The sequence below is a fragment of the Dipteris shenzhenensis genome, chromosome 28, assembly GCF_047967505.1.
Source record: "Dipteris shenzhenensis isolate YYH24624 ecotype China chromosome 28, Dip_SZ_1.0, whole genome shotgun sequence".
NCBI classification, from domain to species: Eukaryota; Viridiplantae; Streptophyta; class Polypodiopsida; order Gleicheniales; family Dipteridaceae; genus Dipteris; species Dipteris shenzhenensis.
This window is the reverse complement of record NC_141623.1, coordinates 18,010,876-18,038,162: the sequence shown is the minus strand read 5'-3', so window position 1 is coordinate 18,038,162 and position 27,287 is coordinate 18,010,876. Positions and strand designations below refer to the sequence as shown.

The 27,287-nt window shown below is 40.8% G+C and overlaps 1 protein-coding gene across 1 annotated transcript; it reads left to right on the top strand.

Moving 5' to 3' along the window:
- The first annotated feature begins 6,076 nt into the window (after nt 1-6,076).
- On the top strand, nt 6,077-11,334 carry LOC147883271 (uncharacterized). The gene is made up of 6 exons (XM_087399454.1): nt 6,077-8,212; nt 8,428-8,629; nt 8,738-9,394; nt 9,591-10,377; nt 10,493-10,565; nt 10,847-11,334. The coding sequence occupies exons 1-6, from the start codon at nt 6,077-6,079 to the stop codon at nt 10,931-10,933; spliced, it is 3,942 nt and encodes a 1,313-aa protein (XP_087255580.1). The 3' UTR covers nt 10,934-11,334.
- Nucleotides 11,335-27,287: the final 15,953 nt, after the last annotated feature.

Here is a 27,287-nt window from a genome sequence, read left to right as displayed (position 1 = left end):
CATGGCATTAAATTGTGGTGCCACATGTCAATAGGTGGTTGATCTCTGAGGATAAGATGGAGGCCACGTGTCCCTTAGAGGGCGCACCATGTGTCACAGTGGAGTGGCCATTTGTGGAGACTCCCTTTAAACCAAAATCTTAATGGAATTGATGGAATCATTTTCAAGATTTCGTATGTTTGACGTTGAAGCTATGGAGAAGACGTTGATGCACCTGTGGGGTGAGCATTGATTGAGGCCCTTCTTGGATGCTTTGCAGATGGAGTCGACTTGAGAGACTCTTTCGACTACTTGTTGTGAATACATGTGCATACTTTGACATTGTATGATTAAAAGACACCACTCCGCCAATGATTTACGATACTACATAGCCATTATTTCCTTCTATTCCGAGGAAGGTAGTGTCTCTCTATTTCATTTGATCTTTCTCTTAATCGCCCCTTTTCTACACAAATTTATAGCCATTTAGTTTTTCAAAAACTTTTTTAATCATACCCCTTTGCAAATATTTTGTCTTGGAAACATGATTTAAAAAATATCCTTCTCTTGAGAACATACTCGCATTTTTCTATGTGGCCCCTCAAGAGCACATATAACAAAATTAAGCATTTCTTCAAGTAGATCATGCCTGTTAATACATTGTTTCCTTAAAATAAGGTATCTTTTACATGTAGTATTCAATAGATGCACCTTTATTCTACATAGATAGTGGCTTTGATGGGAATGGAAGAAATGGTGAAAGGGGATCGAAATGCATTTTATCCTACATAAATAATGGACTTAATGATGGGAATGGAGATAATGGTAAGCAAGAATAGTGTGGATGAAATGAATCTTATAGCAAATGGAAATCTATGGAAATTCACATTTATAGTTTGAATAAAAAGGCACACAGGCTGTGTTTTATCTAATACTACTTCAATAGATTATAAATTTCAATTCTTTATTTCTCTAAGTTTTCAATTTGTGATTATTGGAGACAACAATTTCTCTAAGTTTTCAATTTCTATTTATTGGAGACAATAAGCTCAAAACATGTCTTTTCAATACCCACCCTTAAAAGTAGCTATATATTTTCACATAGATGCATGGGTGGATCTCATTATTATCACAATATAATGCACATGGATTGGTAAGTATCTAGAAGCCTCGCAAGATACCATGCATTCACCTATAATTTGGGAATGGTGGTCTGCTGACTCCGAATGAGGTATCTTGTGAAGCTTCTAGATATCCAATAAATTTATTCATTCCTTGCCCACATATGGGCGAAAGGTAGCATACAATATAGAGGATGTCGATTCATCATGTCTTTGAAAGGTTTATATTTTTTCATAGAAACATGAGACTATAAGGGTAGTAGTATATATTTTGGTTGGACACTTGCAATGTCATGAGATTCGTATCTTTACACTAGACAAAATTGTTAAAAGAACATTGATAGATAGACATAAATAATCAAATAAGTATCTAAATTTTATAGTGATCACATTAGTTTCCACACATTTGGCAATCATAAAAACTGATTTCTTCACTAGTGACAATATTTTAAACTTTCTCTCTATGTTGAGTATGAATGTTGGCTATTTTAATCTAATTAGGATAGTTATAAATAATTTGAACTATCCTTTCCATGTTTGTACATGTAGTTATAATTTTTTGAAATTGTTCTTGTTTGCTCACAAAGTTCATACTAAGCTACTTGATTTATGTGAGTGTCAAAATACTTATGTCAGTATTTATATAGTAAAAGAGGGTAACTACTTACATCCCAAAGTCCTTTACAACTCCTACATCAAAGATGTGGCAAGGAAAACCTTAGCTAGGAATTAGAAGTATCCATGCACACAGTATGGATATCATCGTATGGATAGCAACATCCATCATTGCATACCTATACAAAAAGCCATATACCTATGAGGAGGGTTGGTCTATCGGTCTTGTATATCATACAACCTTGTAAAACCAAGTAACCATGTGATCACCGCTTAAGGGTTGACAACTTTTAAATAGTTTAGGACTCAAATTTTATGGAGGGACTAGTTTAGAATGTAGAATTAATTTGGGGATCCTCAATTATCGGTATCCTCAACCTCAAATTTGTCAATGCAAGTGGTTTCAATGGAAGCACACACTTCCATGCAAAGGTAAAATGAGCAATATTGATTGAATTAGCATGGAAGAAATATCAAATTATAGTTTATTACTTAGAATAATGTTTATCAAGAGATAAGATATAAGTGGTTATAATGTTTATCAAAGAGATAAGATAATAATGTTTATCAAAGAGATAAGAATGCAAATTTGATGCACAAAAATTGTTATCCATATTTTATTTCTTGTTAAATCATGACATAATCAAGAGTATCAAAGCCTAGTCCTAGTTAGGAATCAAGAGTTTACCATTTTTAGTAGTTGGCTAGGAGCCATGAAATTTGACTACTCATTGATTCTAGTTGCTTGCCTCCTACATCCCTCTACTTTTTAAAAACATTTCTAGTGCCACGGCTAGATACGACAATCATGTTTATGATATAGACCTTTACATTGAGGTGCTTGGAGCCATGAGTATTTGAAACTTTCTACACACATTTCTAGGTCTCTTGTTGCTTACAAGAGACAACTATAGATGATGGAATAGGCTAGTGTTCCCCATTATAACTTGGGATATCTCGGGTATTGCTCCCTTACATGATGGAGCTAGGTTTCCCAAAAGGTAAGAGGCATCTCTTGCAAAGGAAAGTACATTTTGCTTAAATTAACTTTGGGGTTGCTTGAAGAGCTTGATAGAATTACACATTTACTTTAATAGATTCAAAATGCAAAACGTGGAAGCATAAGCACCATTTCTATTTTAGAAGGTGTTCTAAGAGGTTATATGAATTAGTCAAGGTGTTACTTTGTTTAAATATGTACGCATGCATGTGTGTGTTTTGGTGTGTTGGGAAAGAGAGTTTGGCTAGGTCAAATAAGAACCAACAAGTGGAGAATAGGGATTCTTGTGGGTTGGGATAGGTAGGGAAGGATGGACATTAGAATGACCTTCCATTGAAATCATTTTATGCTTTTTTTTATCTAATTGATGCTTCTTTATTTTAGGGCAATTGCATTAGGATGAGCTACACTCATTGAAAAAATAAGGGTATAGAACTACAAGGCACAACTAAGCATTGGAAAAGGCTTACTATGTTCTTATGTATGTGTGTATGTATGTATGTATGTACATGTGTGTATGTACATGCATGCATGTATGTGAGGATTTACAGAATAAAAAAATATCAAAATTCCAAAGTATGCCTTAGAGATGAGTGAAATAGAGCTAGACGATGTTAGTTATATTCAAGGGTCTATGGCATTGAGTGAGGGACTTGGAGAGAGGATCTAATTGAGTACAGAGAAACATGTACTTTTGCATTAGAGGGAAATTTTTTGGCTTCTTGGTTTGTAATTCTCCTAGTATGGAGTTTTAAGCATTGCCCCATTAACATTCACTATAGAAGTTGTATATACAACTTCATTCTAGTTTAGTTAAATTGCCTTGTATGGGCCCTAAGTACTTCCATGCTACTATGAATTATTGAGGTGTTGCATCTCCTAGATTTGAACTCAAATGAGTGTTGGAGAGTAATGTCCAAGCCTTATAATGTACAATTTATGGATACTCCTTGAGTCGAACACTGAGGAAACTACAGCCCATGGCTTCTCATGTGGAATCCTTAGACACTTCTTAAGTCCAATCACTAGTAAGTGGCTCTCGTAAAAGTGGAAGCAGTGGCATGAGGATAGGAAGTATATTATTGGGAATGTGGATAAGAGACCTAAAGGATATGTCATGGGGCTAAACTAGCTCTTTGGGGATGGTAATGCATGTTGTGTGTGATTAGTACATAAACAAGTGTAAGGAAAGGCTTAGTGCTTGGGGTAGAGTAGTGTTCATAGGATACTGACGAGCTATGTACAATAAAAATTACAAATTTTCAAATCTGCCTTGGGGACTTACTTTTTCAATTTCAAAATTTTGTAAAACTTTTGATATTAGAGTTACGCTTTGGCCGTAAGTTTTGGGCCGAAACAAGACCACATCCACCAGCTCCACTCAAAAGTTGTATCGTGAGACACAAGGCTTGTAAAACTTAAAGTTGTGTGTGAAGAGTGGGGTAGAAAGAGCGAGCCGAATGATGATAGTAATAGCTATTGGTGGGAAGATTGTGCAAAAACATGGATGCCACAAGAGTGACAAGGTGGAGAGCAACAATATCGCCTGGACTTTAATTCCGTCCAAATTTAATAATAAGATTTGCTCAATCTCTATGTAAGAGTTGTCGGGAAGCGGAGGGGAAGTAAAGGCCACAAATCTTTGTCGAGATCCGACGGCGGAAAAGCGGCCAGCAGGACGGCGAGGACCCCACAATAGATAACGTGGCCAGGTGGCGGACTAATGATTAAAGAGGTGACGTGGCCGGAGAAGCACGGGTAAATTTTTGGAGGCCGGATCCAGGGTTTACCATTAATGGGGTCGATGAAAGCGGCCCCGCGAATCTTGAATGAAAGCGACCGACGTAGTATATTTTGTAGATTCATGGGAATCTACGGTCCATGCACGTAACATTAAACCACAGCATGCTACCCCTTGGATTATCGTAGATCCAAGCGTCTTCCATTAGACACGTGGCTCCCTTGGATTATTGTAGATCCAAGGGTTATCACGTAGACACGTGTTCCACGAGCTTTTCCTACAAGTGCCAGTCAAGAGATCGAACGGTGGACGGGAGCATGCACGTAGAGATGATCGTAAGATCCAACGGCGTTTGTTCATCGTGTTCATCTCTCTTCAAGCGTACTCATCGAGCTTGCCAATCACGATAGCCATCGCCATAGCCCGAAGCGGCCCGATCACTGCAGAGCTTGCAAGCCGTTCCGTCATCCCTCCACAATTCGTGATATAACACCCCCACCAATCTCCCAATCTCTCACTCGGCTCGTCTCTCTCTCTCTCTCTCTCTCTCCGTGTTCATTCTGAATCACCTCCCGCGTCTTCCTGAATGAATCCTGGGACCTGATTCACCTGAAGCTCTTCTTCTTTTTCTGCAGCCTGCTACTCGTATAAATGACTCCCTCCAGCTTTTGGTATTCAATTCATCCGTCAGCCTACTGATGTAGCTTCTGCAGGCTACTACCCTCCTGCTTTTCTCTCCGCCCCGCCGCCTGCGACGCTAACCCCTCGGAACTTGTTCTTGTTGTTTTCTGCTGCTTCAAATTAACGTTGTTGTTGAGCATCACCGCGTGCTTCTCAAAAAGGACCATGGACGGAAACGTCGTTTGGCATCGCTGCAAAATGACAACGTTGTTGAGGTGTGCAGAGGCCGGGCCAGGGTTGAAAGTTGAAACGCTTTTGAAATCTCCCAAAATGAAAGCTCGGTTGAATTCGTCGTCGATAAAACGAAAGAACAGAGAAACAAGAGAGAGAATCGGTTGAGTGTGAGCTCCTAACTGATATTCAGTTGATTATGCTCCGCTTGCCTCGAACTCTGCCATCTGCTCTTGTCCGCGTAGCCTTGAGCGTTTTGCTTCTATTTTTGGGCCTTGTCCTCGCGTCTTCTTCCTCATGATCCTACACCATCCTCGTTTTTGGCAGGGACCTCCTGTCCTATCTATCGCATGCAAACCTCTCTTCCTGGTCCCCAGCTCCCCCACCACTGGCTAAGCTATTTGCTGTCCGGCCTTCGGCGTACATATTTCTTTAGCTCCTGGTCTGCATGGCCGTGCCGCACCCTGCGGTGCGAGGGACTCTCTCTCATCAATCTCTCTCTGATGAGGCTCCCCTTGTGCCCCGCTCCCCATCTTCCCATTCGTGTAATTTGACCTCCCGCACTGCTGCTTTCCTCTACTCGTAGTCTGGACTCTGGAGTCTATGTACCTCCTCTCCCTCACAGCCAATACCTCAACTTCATCGTTCTTCCTCACGGATATCTCGTCCTCTCATCTTTCAGCCTGGATTCCTTCCGTCTCGTCACTCTTCGCTTCCTAGATCACCTGTAAAGGAATGTGAAATAGCAGCACAAGGGACGCTGTCTACATGGCTGACCCAGCTACAGTTCCACGGGCTATCAGACCGGCACGGAATCCCACCACCACTCCTGTGGAGCAATCGCCCGTTCTCAAAGCTTCTTCTCCCGCTTCTCCCTGGTTTGCGACTGGCCTCGTTTCTTACGCAAGAACTGAGCTGGACGAACGGGAGAATCATAACGGTATGTCAGAGGGCGATCGTCCTCTTAGGAGGTCTTGTAGTAAGGGGAGGGAAAAAGATGTTGGAGAGCCAGACGGTGTTGCCTGGGACTGGCGCGCGAGGAGGTGGGTTGCAGGATGTGAAGTTGGGCCATTCACTAACGAAGCACACGGAAATAGAGCAAACACCGCCAAAATGATTATCGAGACGAAAGGCCCTGCTAAAGGAATAGAGCAGATTAGGAGATCCATGCAGAGGAGCAGACAAACAGGATGGGTGAGTGAACTAGAGGGAATTTCTGAGAAGGAGGTGCACGAGCCCAGAAAAGATGGCGGTCAGATTTTAACCAGGATACGGAGAGAGAAGGTGGGCATACGCACCAGGCGACGAGGATACCATGTGGTTGATATACAGTCAAGGAGAAAGCTAATGCGCAGAGACCATCTCCGGAGAGAAATTCGAAGGTTAGCTTCCGATCGATCCCAAGTAGCAGGAATAAGCAACGCTATAACGAATGCCCAAGCTGCCTGGGCGCTTTCCCTGCAGGCGGGAGTTGAAAATCTTTACGCCACAAAGTCTTTCTCTCTGTTAACTCTAGATGAGTATCTGAAAGAACGGGCTTCGGCTCGTCAACAGCTTTCCCACAATGCTGAGTTCTTCAATCCAGAAGCAGGACCACCCGATGATCCTGTTTCTTTCGACCCTGCCGAGTCCCATGTCAAATATTTGGAGCAGCCGAGCAGGATAACAAGGAACAATCATATGTTGCTTCGTTCGGGAGATGCTACGAACGACCAGCTTCGTGTGTCGCAGTTTTCCGGCAATGAAGTGGATGAGGACATTGATGCATTGCATTCTGAAAGATCAGGCTGTGGAATGTCCTGGCATTGGTCCACCGGCCATCACACGAAAGATGACATTTCAATAGATTATGCTGGAAGTTGCTTCCCTGTCGCCAGAAGGAAAATTGGCAGGAAAGTGGTTTCCAGGAGCAGGACGGGTTCCACCAGAGTTGGCAAGTACAGCTCCGAGAGGTCCGTTTCCTCCTTCGATTCAGACGTAGAAACCGTTCCACTGATGACCGAGCCAGAGCCATTTCACGAATACAGCGACGATGTTGCTGCGTCTTCTGTGGATCTTGAAAGGGAGTCCCCGCGCCAGCTGAAAAAGTTTAGCAGATTCAAAGAAGACGGGAGAAATGTTCACCAGAGAGAAGATAATAGAGAACTGCTGAATCTGCCGCTTCCGAGAAAGCAGAGGGAGTCTTCCGAGAAGAACAGAAGCTTAAGTCAGAAGTATCGTCCAAAATCATTCAAGGATTTAGTAGGACAAGGGATGGTTGCACAGTCTTTATCGAATGCTATATTAAAAGGAAAAATTGCCCCAGTGTATTTATTCCAAGGACCAAGAGGTACAGGTAAGACATCTGCAGCTAAAATTTTTACTGCTGCCCTGATTTGTATGTCCATAGAGGAACTGCGGCCTTGTGGCTTGTGCAAAGAATGCACCGCTTTAAACGCAGGAAAGAACTTCGACGTTCGGGAGATTGATGCGGGAGGAAACGATGGGATTGAGAGCATGAGGCTGCTCTTAAAGCATATTTCTTTGCCTCCATCATCTTCTCGATATAAGGTGTTTATTATTGATGAATGTCACTTGTTGACATCCGAAGCATGGAACGCATTCTTGAAAAGTTTGGAAGAGCCGCCTAGCTATGTTGTGTTTATCCTAATCACAACTGACCCAGAGCATCTGCCTCGCACTGCAATCTCCCGCTGTCAGAAGTTTTTGTTCTCTAAGGTCAAAGATTCGGATATAATATTGAGACTCCGAAAGCTTGCTTTCCAAGAGAAGATTGATATTGAGCTAGAAGCGTTGCAGCTTATTGCCAGTAAGTCGGATGGCTCCTTGCGTGATGCAGAAACCACTCTTGATCAACTCAGCCTGCTCGGAAAGAGAGTCACTCCAGCAGTGGTGCGAGAACTGGTATTATATCCGTCCGCTCCTTGTTATAGGACTGCTTATTATAATTGAAACTGATAGAGATTAATCTCAGGTGTTCCTGTTTCACGAGTGCTTCTCTACAACAAGGCTTCTGGACTCTGTTAAATACGTTCGTGTATTGTACTATTACCAGGTATCGTTTCTCCATTTTATCGTTGTTTTTCTGACCTTCGGAAGGATGTTTCATAACATTGCAGGTTGGGCTCATTCCAGACGATAAACTGGCAGAATTGCTTGAAGTGGCTTTGTCAGCTGATACAGTAAGCACGGTGCACTCCATCAGGGAGCTTATGGAGTCAGGCGTGGAACCTGTGGCTCTTGTCTCTCAACTTGCTACGCTGATTACTGATACTCTCGCAGGGAACAACAGCACCACACTGGGATACACAATCAAGAAAGGTACTTTTCCATTCCATGGACAAATACTCCGGCTTTTGGCAGATAGTTAGGATTCTTACTGACTCCATCATCTGATGCGTAACAAGTTGCATGTCGATGTCTTTGCAGTAAGAAAACTCGAACATGCGCGACTACGTCAAGCTCTAAGAATTCTTTCAGAAGCTGAGAAGCAGCTTCGATTTTGCAGCGACAGAACAACTTGGTTAACAGCAGCTGTTCTGCAGCTTGCTCCTAATGATTCTTGCCTTCCTCCCTCTTCATCTCTGGGGACAAGTGTAACTCAAAGTCCTGTGAACTTTCTTGATACAAGTGAGAAGGAGACATTAGACTTGGAGAGCACAGGTACAAGACACATGTGGTACGGCACTGGCATGAACTGGGGTTCTCCACTGCAGCTAGAGTACTCGACAGTCCCTAATCAAGGAATCAGCAAGCTAGAAGGAGAAGAGGTGCAAAAACGGCTAACCAGCTACGACAACCAATCCTCAGGCCCTTTCATAGACAATAGAATCTATCCTTGTAATCAATCGCCTCAGTCAGGTATCATTCTTGGAGAAGGTAACTGGGATGCAGGTGGACAACGCCCAGTTATGCCCCTCGCTTATTCTAGTGGCGCTGGTAAAGCAGAGCAGAGGGATGTCAGCGCAATGAGCCCATGTACTATGGACAATATTTGGCGGAAGGTTTTGGAAGGTAGCCGTTCAAATGTGCTCAAGCAGCTCTTGCGGGGGGAGGGTAAACTGCGCTCACTTTCGGTTACTGAAGGTAGTTTACACGTGTGATAACCCTTGAATTCTTCTTGCTGTTTTGCGTAAGTTCTAGTCTATCAAATTTTTTTTTCGTGGTGAATGCAATGAACGTGTACACTTGAGTTTACACAGCTGCCGTCAAAATCGCGTTATCGGTCTGGCCTTCCTTAACACTGCTATTTATTTCCTGCTTTTTAACTTCCTGCCTCCAGCATTTGCAATTGCTCACCTCGAATTCCGGCATCATGAGCACAAAGTCATGGCAGAGAGAGCAAAAACAAACATTGCAAATGCATTTCAGTTAGCGCTTGGCTGTCCGGTAGAAGTAAAGATCAGCTTATCTTCTCTGCCAGTCGGTGATAATTTTGCTAAGAGGGGAGACAACTCATCTATACCTGGGATCCCAGGACATCACAGTAAACACAAGCGAATGGCATCATTGCCGAAGGCAGATGGCAAAGAATATCTTATTGAAAATGATAGTGGTCCATTACAAGATCAAAGGAGAATTAGAAGCAGCTCATTCAGAAAGGCATCCGGTTCTTTCAAGCATGTGGCACCTGTTTCTCCCAGTCGTAGATCTCACATTTTAGAAGCTAGGAAATCAAGACAGAGTTCTGAAATAGAGGGTAGCATACACACTAGGCATGTATTGAACAAAGACAATGATAGAAGCAGGCTTGACAGAGGAAAGACGAAGTATGGGGAAGGTAGAGGAATGAAACCGAACCAGCATGCAGTGGAAACTGATGAAGCAGAGAAGAGAAGTTTGAGTAACTATCATGAGGTGCAAAAAGGTGTAGGTCGTTCAGGCAGCAGGAGTTCCGATCCACTATTTTCTAAAGAAGCTGAGGATTATCGCACTTGCCCGAGTATGCCAGATGTCACAACTGGCCGCAGAAGTGGATATCTCAGAGGAAAGGCGGAGCGTGATGAACCAAGGTTTACTGTTTCTTTGGAAGGGAATGACACCAGCAATTATGTAGATAAAGATACCTCGTGAGATCCTTACCATGACCTTGTTGAAAAGATCCTCCTGTAATTTTATTGGGTTGAAGGAATAAACGAAAAGTATTTTATATCTCATTTGCTTATACTTTGTTTGATATTGCAGAGACTCGGAGACTCAAGGAGAATATGAACCTGGCTTTCTTTGCTGGAAGAGAACAAGAAGGAATGATGGAAAGGTAGTAAAAACCTTCTTGCATGATTCTTTCAAATTGAGGCCACACCCTCATTCCACCAATTTTGTTTGCAAAAGTCATAAAGTAAACTGAGTTTCTCAGTTTCTTCATCATAAACATGGGATCTTTTCGCAGTATAAAGTTATGCGTACCCTTTGTGAAGTGTCTATAATCATGTAACTCCTAATTTATGTGGCTAGGGAAAGAAGTGAGAAAGAGGATGAGCTGGAGACTATTATGAGCTACTGTTATTTTAGTAAACATTTACTATGTTTTTGGGACAGGTAAAGCACCAAAGGCTGAGGAGGAGGAGGAGAACCAGATTTCTTCTGAGGCTTGTGCCATGTGCAAGAGGAGAGGGCACGGGTTAGTAAAGTAGCGTCGTTTGTATTGAAGGAATTATTTAAGGCTATTGAAGGCTGTGTTACAAGCTGGGATCTAGTGGCACTCGAAGACAAAGTTCTTTGACAGATTCATCTGTAAACGCTATGGAAATATGAGAATTGGCCAATAAGTGTCCATTCAACTGTATGGAAAAGAAAGTGACTCATCCCAACTGTATCATGAAAACCATGGAATGGTTTTGTGACGCTGCTGGCATGACCTTTTGGGCTGGCTTTTCTACAGCACATAGCTGTCCTTTTGGTGCTGAGGCTTACCATTATGTGAGGGCATGGCTACTAGTCAATTGTCCAAGAGCTAAGTACACTTTTGTAAGTGATATTTTTCTTCATGCTATTGCATGTATGAGACTTCTCTATTGTATTATACACATTTAAATTGTCAATGGTTCATAAGTGTGTAGGCTCTTGGCAATGCCACAGAATAATTTGGCAAAATCCCTATTTCCTTATTGCTTAATGGATGTAGCTCAGGGATGCATCAATTGTATTGCAATACTCTTACAATCTTTCCTGCATTGAATTTCCTTTACGCCTCTCAACAATATGAATATCATGATGATATGTAGCTGTAAGGAAAGGGGGATTAAGCTAGAAACAAAACGAGAGAGAGAGAAATCCAATGATGGGTATAAATGAGTGATTGTAAGGCCATATACATGCTCCTTTGGTAACACCATGAACTTAGGGCTAGGAAATATATTTTTAGTGCTTTCTTTTTAGGAAGGACTCTAGCTTTGACAACCTTGTTTTCCAGCTTTACTACAGCCATGTCCATGTCGCAGCGGTCCCTTAGACTGTGGCCATCTGTCAAGAAGTAGGGCCAGCCAAAAGGGCCGGCACAGAAGGAAGACACAGGGCAGCAGTGTATAACTGTCACAGGCTTCCACATCATCAATAGCACATCCAACTGGTCCACATGGCTGCCATCCAGGCAGCCATGTGGACAGTCTGGGTCAGCACTAATGACCAGGACAATCCAGCCAGCAGATCGGCTTGGGATAGGTGCTGCATGGCCATGTGGGAATCAGACAAGAAATAAGGATATGTTCAGCTCAGCCTTCTTCTCCGGTCGCATCAGATAAAAGGGGCTGGGGGTCCATCAGAACATCAAGGCAGATCGGATTGGGACATCAACAGACAGGTGCCGTACTGCCATGTGGGAGTTGGCCAAGAAATAAGTATATGATGACTGTGTGTCAGTCAGCTGCATCAGCCGCAAACAGGTCTGGGTATCTTGGAGATCAGCCTTCTTCTCCATTCACGTCAGGTAAAGGGGCAGGGGGGTATCAAAGAATAGAAGGCACCCTGACCCCTTTCAGGGCAGCCTTGCTCTCCAGTCGCAGCGGATACAAGGGGCAGGGAAGTAATCAGAAAATCAAAGGCACCCTCGATCCCTTGTTCTATCCACCAGCCAGCACAGCATCCTTCAGCCCTAGTTCAGCCTCAGCTGTCCCGTAGCCCACAGCCTCTACAATAGTGAGTTGTTAGGGCTCAAGACCTTCCTACTCTTCAACCAAAGGATTCGCCCCTAATGTAGGCTGACGAGTAACCATTGCTGACTGCCAAGGCCATAAGCAATAAAGTAAATTATTAGCACAACTCAAGTCTTCCATTGTGAGCTCGTCTCTCTGTGTCTGTGATCAACACCATGGGTCTTATGAGTGTCTTTTATGTCTGTTGTTCTAGTGAGCACTCACGCTTCCACACTCGATAGATTGCTCTGGTGGGCTATTTAAAGGGAGATGTAATCCTCATGCTAGAACTCCAAATATTCTTCCTTGAGATTGTGAAGAGGAATCGTGGGGTTGGCATGGCACCCTAGGTTTCTTCTAGCAGAGATAGCCTCTCCATGAATTCTCTCGGTCTCCTCTCCATTCTATTTCAATGGTAGATCCAAATTCCAATGGAATATTGCATGGCTTCAGGACTCTGCGACAAGATCACTATGACTCTAGCAAATTCGACTTGAGACATAAGCAACAAGTAGGTAGACATGCCTGCCCTCACTAGAGGGTCAGCCCAATACGTGTGGCCTCAAATTAAACCGTCTAGCTGAATGGGTCATGATACAGATGGAAGCCCAACAATCAATGATTCTTATCACAAAGGGCATACAGATGTAACAAGATGACGAGGCCCTTGGAGTTCCTTGTGACGCAGACCTGAATGCTACGAAAGGGAGACCAAGGAAAAATGGGAGTGGACTCAGGAAGCCATGGAACGATTGGACCCTATGTTCTGCTTGTGTCTAATTTAGATTAAAGTAGCAAAAACAGTGAGGCCCGTTCTTCCACTGGCCAAGTTTTGGTTCCCAGGAGAAGCTTCATTTTGATAGGGAGGACAAGAAGATCGATCTATTGCTTCTATTTAGGATCAACTCGTTCGAGAACTGTGTGTTATCATAAACGCTAAGGACAACGAGAAGTGCATCCTAGCTTCCATGCACTTGACTAAGAGAAGCTATTAGCTGGTAGCACAATTGGCTTACCAATCATTATAATTATAATTGTAATCTAGAGACAGCAATGTATGATTGGGGACGTTTCCCATGCTAGAATACTTCCACCACTACTACAGTCCGAGATGACACATATATAGTACATGAGCATGTCGCGCAAGTGGCTATACAATTAAAGGAAGAAAGTACGTCCTCAGCTTTGATATCCAAAGGTACTAAGACGCACCATCTGAGCTCGTTTGAGATTTTCAGCCCGTGAGCATGGAAGCCCCACTGATCCAGATGAAGTACAGGGCTCCATAGACCTGGGGTACCAAGTCCAGCATCATTTCAGAAGCCAGATTAGCACAGCAGATTGAAAGAAGGGTGGTTTCTTCAATGCAGATAAGAAGGAAAGACATCGTCTTTGATACCAATATTGCCATGAACATGTTATTCTCTCCTCCTTGTGCTACACCGCGATCCCACCTAGGTAGCGACCAGAATCGTGATGACAGTAAAAACTCAGGTTGGGGTAGCAAGTTCTTCTTATGTGCTATTCTCAGACAGGAGAATTCAAGGTTCAAGGTTATGGTTCTCTTTGATGGGGACAGCTTAAAAGATTTAATGGAAGAGCATCGAGCAGTCAAGATCTCCTAAGGGGCTAAGAAGTCCAAGAAAGTAAACAATGCATTTGGTCACACCCGGGAACCCCAGATGTCCAGTAGTGCGTTAGTGGAAGGTAAAGAAGCGTACATTTTTATCATTATCGTCTTGCGACCAGTAGATATCCTTTAAAGTCCCAGGTTTTTACGATGTGGATCTAGGAGTCAACATTACCATTTCACACATCCCGAGTAAGTTGGGCAACAACGAGACTTTAGGAGAAAGCAAAATATGGCAGGTTTTCCGGATGTTTACACTTGCTTATATAGGTCTGTGAACGTCAAATAAGTCTTCTTAATAGGAGAGCTAAGAGGGGTGAAAAGGAAGGCTCAATTAACGTAAAGTAATGCAAAATTAACGTAAAGTAAGTCTTCTTAATAGGGGGGCTATGAGAGAAAAAATAGCATTAATTAGTTTAGGAGAGCTAAGAGGGGTGAAAAAGAAGGCTCAATTAACGTAAAGTAGATGCAAAATTATCGATGTTTACGGAAACCTCCCCGTCCTCCTTCGCTCCACCATACATACTTCCCTCCACCACTCCGTCCTCCTGCGCTCCGCCATGCACCGTTGTCCTCCTCTGATCACCCCGCACTTGCCCTCCTCTCTCGCTGTGTCTTTTGCTTCCATGCTTCTGCATGCCACAATACAGAACCTAAGGCCGTCACCGCGCGGCTAGGCGCATGGCAGAAATGGTTCGTGAACCGTATCGACTACTGGCTTGGAGGCTTGGGATGGTCCTAGGAGTTTCTTCCATCAGTGGGCGGAGTGTGGAGCAGTGGGGGAGGTGCTACAACTTGCTTGGGACCTTCGCTCGCAGCAGCTGCTCCTCAGTGGAGAGGGAGATTTTGTTTGTGGGAGTGTGGGACAGATGGAATTGCGCGGTGACGGTGAGTTTTGGACGGGATGAGGAGCTTGGGACTGCCGTTGCTGCGATTGGAGGAAGAGTAGGGAAAAGGAGCGAGGAGGGGAGGAGGCGCTGTTGCGCTTAAGGGCTGGCGACGAGGCGGAGGAGACGTTCGAGGTAGAAACGGAGGGGACGGAGAAAATGAATTTTTTTTTGAGTGATTGGGGGCGACGGGGGAGTGGCTTGGTGCAGGGCGGTGGAGGCGGAGTGGCAGAGTGCAGGTTGGTGAGGTGAGGTGAGGTGAGGTGAGGTGAGGTGAGGCGACGCGAGGCGGAGGGGAGGGGAGGGGAGGTGTTTTAATTAAATGTAGATTAATTTACATTAGGGGCTTAGCTCACGTTAATGTTTTAATGAAATCACCTATCAATTTTTTCGGTGAAAGATCTAAATTTCCTAACTTTCCTTCCGAATCCAAATTCTAAATCTCAAGATGAATGAAACACAAAATGACAAACCTAGTGCAAAAATGCAGTACAAATCCGATGTTTAGTTTAGGGGATATAGAATTTAGGAATTTGGGAGACCCATTAGAGAGACCCACTAGATAGACATACATCAGTCCACCTAGCTCGGAGGTAGTAGACATGCCCCCCACATCCCTCTACCACATTTGCATGCCAAGCTACTTTCTATGGAGAAAACAAGACTCTAGCCTTCATTGCTTCATCGAACTTGTTAGTAAAGATTTTATGTCCTTGGCCTATTTCGATGGACCATCTTTAAGGGCATGATGATTTTGTTGGTATTTTTGGCATAGTGGGATTTCATGCTTCAATTTTTTCCTTACAAAGGTTGCTTGAGATGTGCTTCTTTCCCCATGCAAACGTTGCTTGAGATTGCATTCATGAACTTAGTTTGGATTGTGAGAACATTCAGCCACAAAAAACTAAGTGTTTGAAATGTAGTTAAACTACAACCAAATGAGATTGGATTTTAGTGTGTTTAAAATTACTCAAATTACTGATTAGAATTAGCTTATTGGTGATATCCCCATGCAAACGTTGCTTGAGATTGCATTCATGAACTTAGTTTGGATTGTGAGAACATTCAGCCACAAAAAACTAAGTGTTTGAAATGTAGTTAAACTACAACCAAATGAAATTGGATTTTAGTGTGTTTAAAATTACTCAAATTACTGATTAGAATTAGCTTATTGGTGATAGAAATATTGATTTAGCCTTTATGGAAAACATGTTCTAACGAGCACTCGTGATGGATCTCACACATGACACAAATTAGTATAGATTTGAATGTATGCCAACCCACTAGTGACAAAATAATGACGGAATTGGGATAAAGGTACTAAATTGGGTTGATGTTATCTAAGCAAATCTTAGTTTGTAGACTTTACACACCTATTATAGTGGAGTCATCACGAGGCATGACACGGATTTGAGAGGAGCCTCCTAATGATGCATTTATTGCAAGATTGCCAATGTACAATGCAATAGAACTTGGCCATCTCATAATAATGCTTTATATATTATGTGTCACCGCATCTGGTACTCATTGTTGAGTATTATCTAAATCTCCCATGCCAATCGAATATTAAATCTTATCTATGATCCAAGTGGATAGTTCATATCTGATTGGTTGAGGAGACAATAAAAGACATATTAGACAAATAGTTCAAAAATTGCAATTTGCATACTTGTTCACCTTAAATTATACATTTACACTAGCAAATCAATCATAGCTTCAATTTGATGGTTCCATGATCAAATATTCATGTTATATAGTTGATTTAATAATTATAATTTGACTTATAGTTTTCGCACAAATCTATAAATACAAGTTAGTGTCTTTTCTTCTATGATGATAATATAAAATGTGTACATCTACATATATATGTAGGCATGACTAACCACCGATGTCACCTAAATTGTTTTCTACTCAATCCAATGCTGCACTTTTTATGTGTAGATCAAGTTCCTGAAACCCAATAGCTAGGTAGCTCAGTGCATGCCAGCCAACAAACTAGTTAATGCATGTGAACAAGGTACTTGGTGCATTCCTCTTGATAGTCTTTCACACAACCCAATATATTTCTATGTTTGTTCATGTTCAATGTTTTAAAGATGACTTTTCCCTTCTACTTTGATCAAGGAACTAGTTGTAATTCAGTCCTAACACAGCCCATCTTTGGCCTTTTTAAACCAACTAGCTTCAACTATAATACTCCATTTGCTTTAGATTATGCCCTACTAATCAACAAGTGCAATTTAACTCGCTTTAAAATTGTGAAACACCCTATGCATTAAATGGCTACTGGAACTAGAGTGTAAAGATTGTGCTCTAGCCAAAAAGATTGTCAAGTCATGTTATTGCTCACTTTGCTTGCTATCATACTTGGGTATGTTAATGGATGGTGGTAATATAGATCATGCTTGACCACTGGCCCACATTGGCATCATGCTCCCCTTGGCATGGATAGACACAAACAAATTTCACACTAGATTTAAATTTACCAAGCTTTTGATCATAAAAATGAAGGACTACCTAGCTTCATATAAAGGAGGATGGCAATTTCACAAGCAATCGGGCAGTGAGACAAACTTTAAACCGAGAAAATGTGCAATAAATGCCAATTAAAGACAGAAAATAGAATGCGCAAAGATCTTTAAATAAATCCAACACTATTTACAAATTTGAATTGTTTCTTTTTTCATGCACTTGATTGCTATATGGGTCATAAGCATACCAAAGGTCATTGCATTTCATAATACATGGCATCAAACCCGATAGCATGCCCTTTGGCCTATTTGTGTTTTGAAGCATTTTAGGCCACATTGCACTTGTTTGGGATATCCAATTCTACGGACATGTATCGCCAGAAGGGGGGGAGCCCGACATCTAAAAATTTAGGTACTCCTGCGAATTTTGAATTTTCACACCTCTTGCCCATCTAATCTTGGAATATTAAGTACTTGCAACCTTCCCACGGCTTGCAAATGCTCAGGGCGCAACCCACATGCACCTCGATGTGACCTTGCCAAGATTTTGGTTGGGCATTTGTCTTCTTTCGAGTAAGTTGTCTTTTATTCTTTCATCACCTCATAAGCTAGCTTCTCTGGGTCTATTTTGGACTGATCATGGCCACGACATCAATGGCAACATGTAGCTTGCCATGGCTTGCAAGAGAAGCAGACAGAGGCTACGAGACAAAAAAGCTAAAAAGCCTGGTCAAGGCATAAGGAACATATTGTGGGTCAAGGAAAGCCATGGCACGATATCGAAATGGCAACAGAAGACACTTTTACAACATTTTCAAAGGGAGAAACAACGAGAAGAAAGAAGACTCCTTGTAGAGCAGCAACAATAGGAAGCTCAAAGGGAGAAACAACGAGAAGAAAGAAGACTCCTTGCAAAGCAGCAACAACAGGAAGTAGTTTTGCATATGGAAGCATTTGATCATTGCCATTGGAGTGAAGAACACGAGTTATGGTGTCATGATTGGTGGGAGCATTCAAGGCAGCAACATCAGGCCATTCAAGTGAATACCAATCTCGAGTCTTCACAAGCTATAGCTTCCACCCTAAAGTTCATAGAGTAACAACCCTACCAACACCTCAAGAGATGCAAGGCCAAGAGGCCATGCTCTCTAACTTGAGAACTGATCTACAAAAAGTGAAAGGGGTGCACAACTTAGATTAATTACTAGCTGCAAAAAGGGCGACATTAGCTATGTTGGTGTCACCTGAAACAAAGGAGAAATGTCTTGGGTGCACAATGTCGAAGATGTTGTCAACAATCAGAAGGACCAACGTAGCTTGAGCAGTTGAACATAGAGTAGAAGCAATGCATGACATCCTGATCTGAGAAGTCCATGGGCTTCAACAGAATGGAAGAAAAGAAGAGACAACCTAAGTGCAGAAGTCATTGCTAGAGTAACAACGTTTTGGCACAAAAATACAAGAGTTTCTCTCTATAGGAAGGAAGATATTATGTAAAAAGTGGATGGGATGCAAGGTGTTTGAGGAGCATATCATACACATGGCATCCCTAGACACAACACAAGTCAGTGGTGCCTAAACCAGCCTGGTAGTTGTTTGTGACTGAGCTTTGGGATAGTTTACTTCTTTCATTTCTTAAACTAGGCTTGGACTAAATGTGATTGTCCAAAACTAGCCCGGTGGTTGGAACATGATGCAATCGTAGGCTAGTTCAACTCAATCACCCTTATGTGATTGTCTTGAACCAGCGTGGTTGAACTGACATTAGTTACAAAAAAGCAATATATTGTTATTTTACTAAACCAACCCGGTGGTTGGAACATCATGCAACCATGGCTGCTTCAGCTCAATCACCAGTTATGTGATTGTCCTGAACCAGCGTGGTTGAACATACATTAGTTAAACCATGGCTGCTTCAGCTCAATCACCAATTATGTGATTGTCCTGAACCAACGTGGTTGAATAGACATTATTTGTTGACCAGGCTAGTGGAGTGGTTGAGCAAAAATTAACAACAATATATTTCACAATAGAAAAGCAATATATTGTTATTTTACTAAACTAGCCCGGTGGTTGGAACATCATGCAACCATGGCTGCTTGAACTCAATCACGAGTTATGTGATTGTCCTGAACCAGAGTGGTTGAACATACATTAGTTGTTGATGGTCCCAGTGGTTGAAATTATTGTGCTTCTTAGTACTTAAATTAGTTAAATTTCATTTCCTACTATTCGGGTCATATACTAATTAATTTCTAGATGGGGATGGCTTGGACTTTCCTAAACCAGCCCAGTGCTAGTTCAAGACAAACATCAGTTTTACTAATTGAAACTGTGATTGAAATTATGAAATTCAAAAATGAAAAGCAATATATTGTGATTTTCTAATTGTGAAATTCAGATATGAAAAGCAATACACTTTTTATTGTCTAATATGTGACATTGAGACCGTTAGGCTAAATTAGCCCGGTAGTTGAAATTGTGACTATCCTAAATGTGTCCTAATCCATCCCGGTGGTTGATTGTCCTAAATGTGTCCTAAACCAGCCCAGTGATGATTGAAATTGTGACTGTCCTAAACCAGCCCAGTAGTTGAAATTGTGACAGTCCTAAACCAGCATGGTGGTTGAAATTGTTTTGCTTCTAATAGCTTGATTAGTTCAATTATTAGATGGTTAGTTCAATTTAGATTCATTATATACTTTAATTAGATCATGTTTTTGCGTGTAGTGTGTTTTTCCTTGTTTTAGAAGTGCAAAAAGGGGGCTCACTGTAGTGTTATTCCCACATGTTGGGTTCAGTAGATAGAGTTGTATCTCATGTTTATGGATCAGACTCCTGACATTTCAATTGGGTAGAGGAGCTTTGAGCATTGTAAGCCCAGGTACGTCGGGAAACTCAAAGACAAGAATGTTTGTTGCAAAAAACACATAGACTTTGACCTAACCCATCAAGCTATAAATGATTTGAGATCTAGTCATGTTGGAGCATTTCTCCATGGGGATCGATGCCCATGTCTCCCCGATGAATGCACAGTCTATAGGCCACCTAGATTCCTCATCATGTGTTGCAAGGGAGAGTAGGTTTTGTAGCCTAAGGTCTCTGTGGGAGCCAATGGTTTGTCCAAAGAGAAACCCTGAGTGGCACTGCATTGTATGCATTTGTGGCACATGCAAGCATTATAGTTTGAAGCTAAAGAAGAAGACTTTTCATGTCTATCCAAATGAAATTAGGGAAGACAACCATGTTACTATAAAATGGAGGAGATTTGAAAATTCCAATGTTGAAAGATTTGATAAAAAGAGATGGCTATCATCGTATAAGAGCACTCAACGGAGGGAGCTTACAGGTCATGTGGTTCAAAATCCATCCCAAAATATGTACTTCATAATTTCACGGCCAACTGGTAGGATAAGTAGTTCAGGACGTAACTTGCCATTTTTTCCCATCACACTATTGTCTCTATCATTGATTTTGTGGAAAATTATTCATTTCAAGAACAAGATTAGATACAAGTGCTCACATGTACAACAAGCAGATAAAAACTCTTATGTATATCACGTACAATCATTTACTTTATTCTTCTACAACTGATGTCAATTTGATTGCTGACTCACAGGAGTCCAGGTCAATGCAAGGCACATACCATTTCTACATTTCAGATGATAGGGAACATGAAACCTTATTTTTGTAGCATGCATCTCTACTACATTGGGAATGGCTAAAAAAGAAAAATCCCCATGCAGAAAATATAAAACAACATTGGGTGTGGTCAAAGACTTGGTAACATCATCTCAATATATGTGCACAAATTCAAGGAAATTAAATGGCTGCTCAAATAAGATCCCTCTATCATATGCAAGGCCATGGACTTGTAATTTGTCTCACTGAATTTAGAATCATCATAGATAGCATGACCATGTTTTGCTTTGGATCCAAGGTTCACCTACATATCGTGCCTCAACTAATAAAGAGATAGAAGAATTTGTTGATAAATACATATGTTTTGACATATCAAAGCTTTACCTCCCAACCCTGAGATCCAATCCCATAAGCATAAGAAGACTTGCAAATGTAGAGGAAAGGCTTGCCAGTTTTTATCCCCTCATCCACCCATGCACACAACTAGGCTTTTAATTCCTCTACATAGAGAAGATACCCACAGTACATGGAAAGAACTATGGAAATGTATCACTACACTTTTAGGAAACACATCAATGTTTCAACTAAGATTTGATGCATACTTAGTAGAACTTCAGATTAATAATAAATAAGAATACATTTTGACATTGTGATCAAATATTAGCCATCCTACATGTTTCTAGGACGTGAGCCTAAGGACATGTTCATAAATCTTTCAATCCAATGGTATCAAAATTATGGAAAGCTAACACTGACCTTCAATTCATATTGAATCCACATGGAGCTGCATCATATTTCACATCATACATGACCAAGGTAGACAATAAAACTTCTAAAGCTGAATGTAGAGCATTCATTGAGTGCATCCAATCAAATGTGCTAACTAATGAGCTCATAATATGCAAAGTTGGCAATGTTGTACTCAATACATAACATATAAGTGCTTACCAAGCTATGTACTTCTATTTGTCACTACCTCTAACTTCAAGTACTAGGGAGTTCTCCTATATTAACACTAGCCATATTGAGGAGAGGACCTTGTTGCTAAAGTGAAGAGGAGACCTAGAGAAGTTGGACCCCGACAGCAATGACATCTTCTTTGCTGATGTTGTCACCAAGTACTTACAACCAAAACCACAAGTTTGTTTGCATTATTTTTTAGTGAATATGGAGGAAACAAAAACACCACTAAAAATACCAATCATGTTCAAAGAATAATTGGTTTTAATAAAAATAGCACGACTAAAGATCCGAAAAATTAATTATAGGGAATTATGATTGCTTTATTTGCCTTTCACCGAGCATGAGCATTCACTAAGTATGGGCATTCCAACATGGCATGATCTTTATGAATACAACAAAGAATCAATAGTAACAAACTAATGTCCTTAAGGGAAACAACTTTGAATTCTATTATAACGAACTCTTGCATCATCTTTAAACTCTGGCCACCGTGGTAGAAACCAAGAATTTGTCTTGCAAGTTGAACTTCCTAAAACTCACAAGCAAAGTCAATTCATTGAACATGTACACTTCACATATGAAGCTTAGCCAAATGACTAGAGTATCACACCTCAATTAGAGCTTTGAATTCCAATCAATACACAATAGTGTATGACCTTCTACTAAAAAAATGTTTGAGGCCAACAGTCCTCTTGCACATATTTCTATCGGGTAATGTAGACACAGAGAAGACATTGACATTGCTTGTGTTGATCCAAGAATTACTAAGGCACTATTCTCACTACAACTCAACAGATGCTAGCGTGCCAAGAAATTTTATCTTGGCATACATGGGGAAAGCTGCATTCAATGTGGGTCGAACAACCATTCACTCTACACTCCATGTGCCATTGATGACCTCAACATAAAAATCCTATATATAAGAACTTGGACTTAATAGTTTTTATGAGGATTTCCTCATTGGGCAAAATACATTTATTCCAACGGACATGCATATCTGGCGATATCAAACACAACCATTTGGAGCCATTTGGAGGTGTGGATGTGCTACTTTGTGGAGACTTATGCCAAGCAAGCCCAACAAAGGATGCATGGATCTTCTTAGACAACCTTGCAACCTTAACTATCTTACCTTCCATTTGGAAGGACCACATAATGTACTATGAGCCAAAGAATCCCATGCTTCAAAATGATCACAAGTTTTTGGAGATTTTAACTTGCGTTCAAATTGGAATGCAAATAGACATGGATTAATCAAGTTGCATATTTTCATGGCTATTCCCCGAGGATTCACCTCAAAAAAATTTAGTGTACCACGTGCATTCAAAATGAGGTATATTTTAATTTGACTTTTGGGAAAATTTTAATAGCTTTACAATAATAGGAGGGGTTTTTAAATTTAACTTTAGGCAAAATCTATTCGTTCATAAGTAAAGAGGGTGACTTTATTGGGGGGGGATTTTAGTTGAGGGTTTTTAAAATACCCCTTTAATGCACATGATACATAGGATTTCTTAGTACTGCACCCCCGGAGGCCTATTCTCTTTTGATTCACCCCCAATTATACCCAACATTTTAGTAAAGACTGCCATAACCTTTCTACTATTGAAAAAGTAATAAAGAAAGTTGGAGGTCCTAGCTAGCACACCATGGCAAAAAGACTTTTTTGGAGCTTGACCTTGTACTTTGATGATGTTTGCAAGGAAGCAAAGTTATGATAACCAATGTTTAAATGAACAAGACCTTATACATATATGTTCTTTAGTGCATTTTTTATTTTCAATTTATGCCCATGCAATTATGCTATATGCATGCATACCTAGGTTGATGATAAGACGAGGCAAACAAATACTTTCATTATTTTGAAGAAAAGGTTTTCTATGGACATTGCAAAGCGATGGATGTTGCAAGTGAGTTCCAAATTTGCAATCTCTTGGTACGAGTACAATCTGGTATATTGTACATGCATGGGTGGCCAAAGAAGAGATTAGGAAATGCAAGCTCTTCATAGTGTTTATCCTATTTGAAGATTCTTGGAGGTGAGAATCCCTCTGAAGGAGCAACAACTATTTTTTTGTCTTGAAAGTCAATGACTTGTTGACCAGTGTAAATTCCATGGACTACGGTGACAACATTGAATCTTGAAAGTCAATGATTTGTTGACCAGTGTAAATTCCATGGACTAGTGTGACAACTTTCAAATGTTCGAAAAAGTTGTTGGTAAGGCCTGTAGTGAATTGCAAGCTCTGGATGCATTGAGCCTAGGTGGAGTTCAAGTTCACATTGTCCTCCTTGTATAGTGGGGCAAGTAAAGTTTTTTCAATGTATGCATTGTAGAGTAGGCTTGACCAAGCCAGTGATGCAATTGTGTGTATACTCAAGTCTCCTTTTAATATATCTTCCTCGCTGCTACTCACATTTACTGTGTTCAATGGCATTTTTAAATTAATCACATGTCTTACATTTTAATATCCTTTGCTTTGATGGTGTCTTGACATGGCAAAAATCTCTACAAATTTTGTACAAGATTGACCATGAAATCATGCTCTTGTCTCTGTATTGTAAAGTTTTATTGACAGTTTCTAGGACGACCTTCTTTGTCATTCCCAAAGGAAGATGTTTTTGACATTCGACACGTCCATCTAGCATTGTTTGTTGAAGATGAGGCTGTGGTAATGCATGGTCTTTGAGAACTTGCTTTAATGTTGCGGTTGCATTTATAGTGCTTCCATGCCATTTAAGCTGGTAGGTATTTCCATGAATTGTATGAATCACTTTTTCTTTCACCTCTACCTTGATGGTCCAATATGTGCCATGTGATAGTCCAGTTAACCATTGATATCCTCGATTGCAAATGGGTTTCCCATTAACCATGGGTTTCAATCTAGGTTTATAGTGTCTTGTGCTCAAATCTTGATTAGTGCCTTGATGAAGAAAGCATGAAAACTCTTGAAGAAGATAGTTATGTCTATTAGGTGCTGTCTTACTCCAAATACCAAGGCGTAGGGCTGCACAATCATCTTTCCCAACTTTTCTAATGCAAAGTCTCTTGCAACAAACTCACATAAGCATCCTTTCCATATGCTCCTTGGATAACATTTCATGTCTCTTTGGTTCTGGAATTGATGCCATGATTCTTCGCCTCTTCACACTCACATACTTTCTTTTTGTAAATATTGTCTTGCATTTTCCAGTTGTAAGACCATCAAACCTCGAATCCATTTCCCTTGAATCTTCATCTCTATAATCAAATGCTGCATGGGCTTGAGAATTATTTGATGCCTTATAATATCTTGGAAATGGCAATCTGGTAGACATGTTCATTGATGTCAATTTGTTGCCAATGCCTCTTGAATTTTGTGGTTGAACTCTTTCTCCTTCGTAACTCAAGATTCTCCCATCTATATTCTCTGGCATGTTAGCAACAATATTACGAACAACATGACAAGTCTTAGATTCTCTGCCCCCTTTGCCCTGCATTCGAGTGGTAACATCATGATCATTGTCACTAATATCATCAATTCCTGTTATTGCATCACTTATCCCATCGACCTTTGCATGTATTTTTCTTTCTGGTCCCATCTTATTATTCTCAACACAAGACAAGTCTTCTATATTAGTAAGCATGTTTGAGTCACTTGGAACACAGGACAAGTCTTCTATACCAGTGAGCATGTTCGAGTCACTTGCAACATAGGACAAGTCTTCTATACCAGTGAGCCTGTTCGAGTCACTCGCAACACAGAACAAGTCTTCTATACCAGTGAGCTTATTTGAGTCACTTGCAACACAAGACAAGTCTTCTATACCAGTGAGTATATTTGAGTCACTTGCAACACAAGAGACCTTTTGTGCATCAACATCTATTACTATAATGTCCTCAATACATGTGAGCATGCCACTATGATACTCTTGATTACTACTATAGCTTCTTATCAATTTGGATCCCATTTTTGTTATAGTCCTTTTCTTCTGATAATATTCGGTTGCATCTTCCATGACATTGAAGGAAATTGTCTTGGGCAAACTTGATTTCAAGAAAGCTAACCCCCATTTACAAGTACTATGAACTTGTAGATGAGACGTAATATTATGGACGTCTAAATGTGAAGTACTATCCATTGCATTTTGAATGACACCTACACTAGTCAACTTAATTATCTCCACTATATAGAGAAAACTCAGAGCATAGCCCTTAAAGTTACCAATTGCTAAAACTTCTCTGGAGCAAGATAGCATCTCTACTTTTTTCCCCTCAAAATAAGTTTTCTTGATATCTTGAAAGTACATCTTTGGAACAATTTTGTCTTGGTCCCAGAGCGTTCTATGTGCTTGCATATCAAATATGTCACATTGTAAATTATCTCCCAATGTTTCAAAGTCTCCATGTGGATATTTTAAATGTACTTTAGGATTTACAACGTTGGTGATTATCACTACACATCTTCTCTCACCATAACATTGTAAATGACACACATTCATCCAAAAGCCACCACTTTATTCTTCTTATATAACACCACATCCATACCCTCTGTTAGGGTGAATACCTATTTTATGTATAAAAATAGATTAGCAACTCAAAAAAAGACACAATAAATAATCATTGAGCTTATTATTACTTTAAACTTTAAACAATTAAAACCAAAACATCTTAACCACCCTAAATCCTAAACTTTAAACATTTAATCCCTAAATCCTAAACCCTAAATCCTAAACTCCTAAACACTAAATCCTAAACCCTAAACCCAAAACTCTAAATCCTAAACCCTAAATCCTAAATCCTAAATTCTTAACCCTAAACCCTAAACCCTAACCTTAAAATACAATCAAAATTTAATTAATTTTTTTGATTTGTGCAACAGGTTGGATATATCCCCCAACCTATTGCTTGAGCAATAGGTTGGGGGGTATATCCAACCTGTTGCACAAATCAAGAGACATGTTGCTTGAGCAACAGGTTGGGGAGTATATCAAACCTGTTGCACAAATCAAGAATTGTGCAACAGGTTGTATATACTCCCCAACCTGTTGCTTAGGTTGGGGTCCCCATATTGGATATATCCCCCAACCTTTTGCTTAAGCAACAGGTTGGGGGGTATATCCAGCCTGTTGCACCAATCAAGGATTTTCTTGATTGGTGCAACAGATTGGATATACCCCCCACCCTGTTGCAAATCCTTGATTGGTGCAGGGGGACGTGGATATACCCCCCAACCTATTGTTCAAGCAACAGGTTGGGGGGTATATCCAACCTGT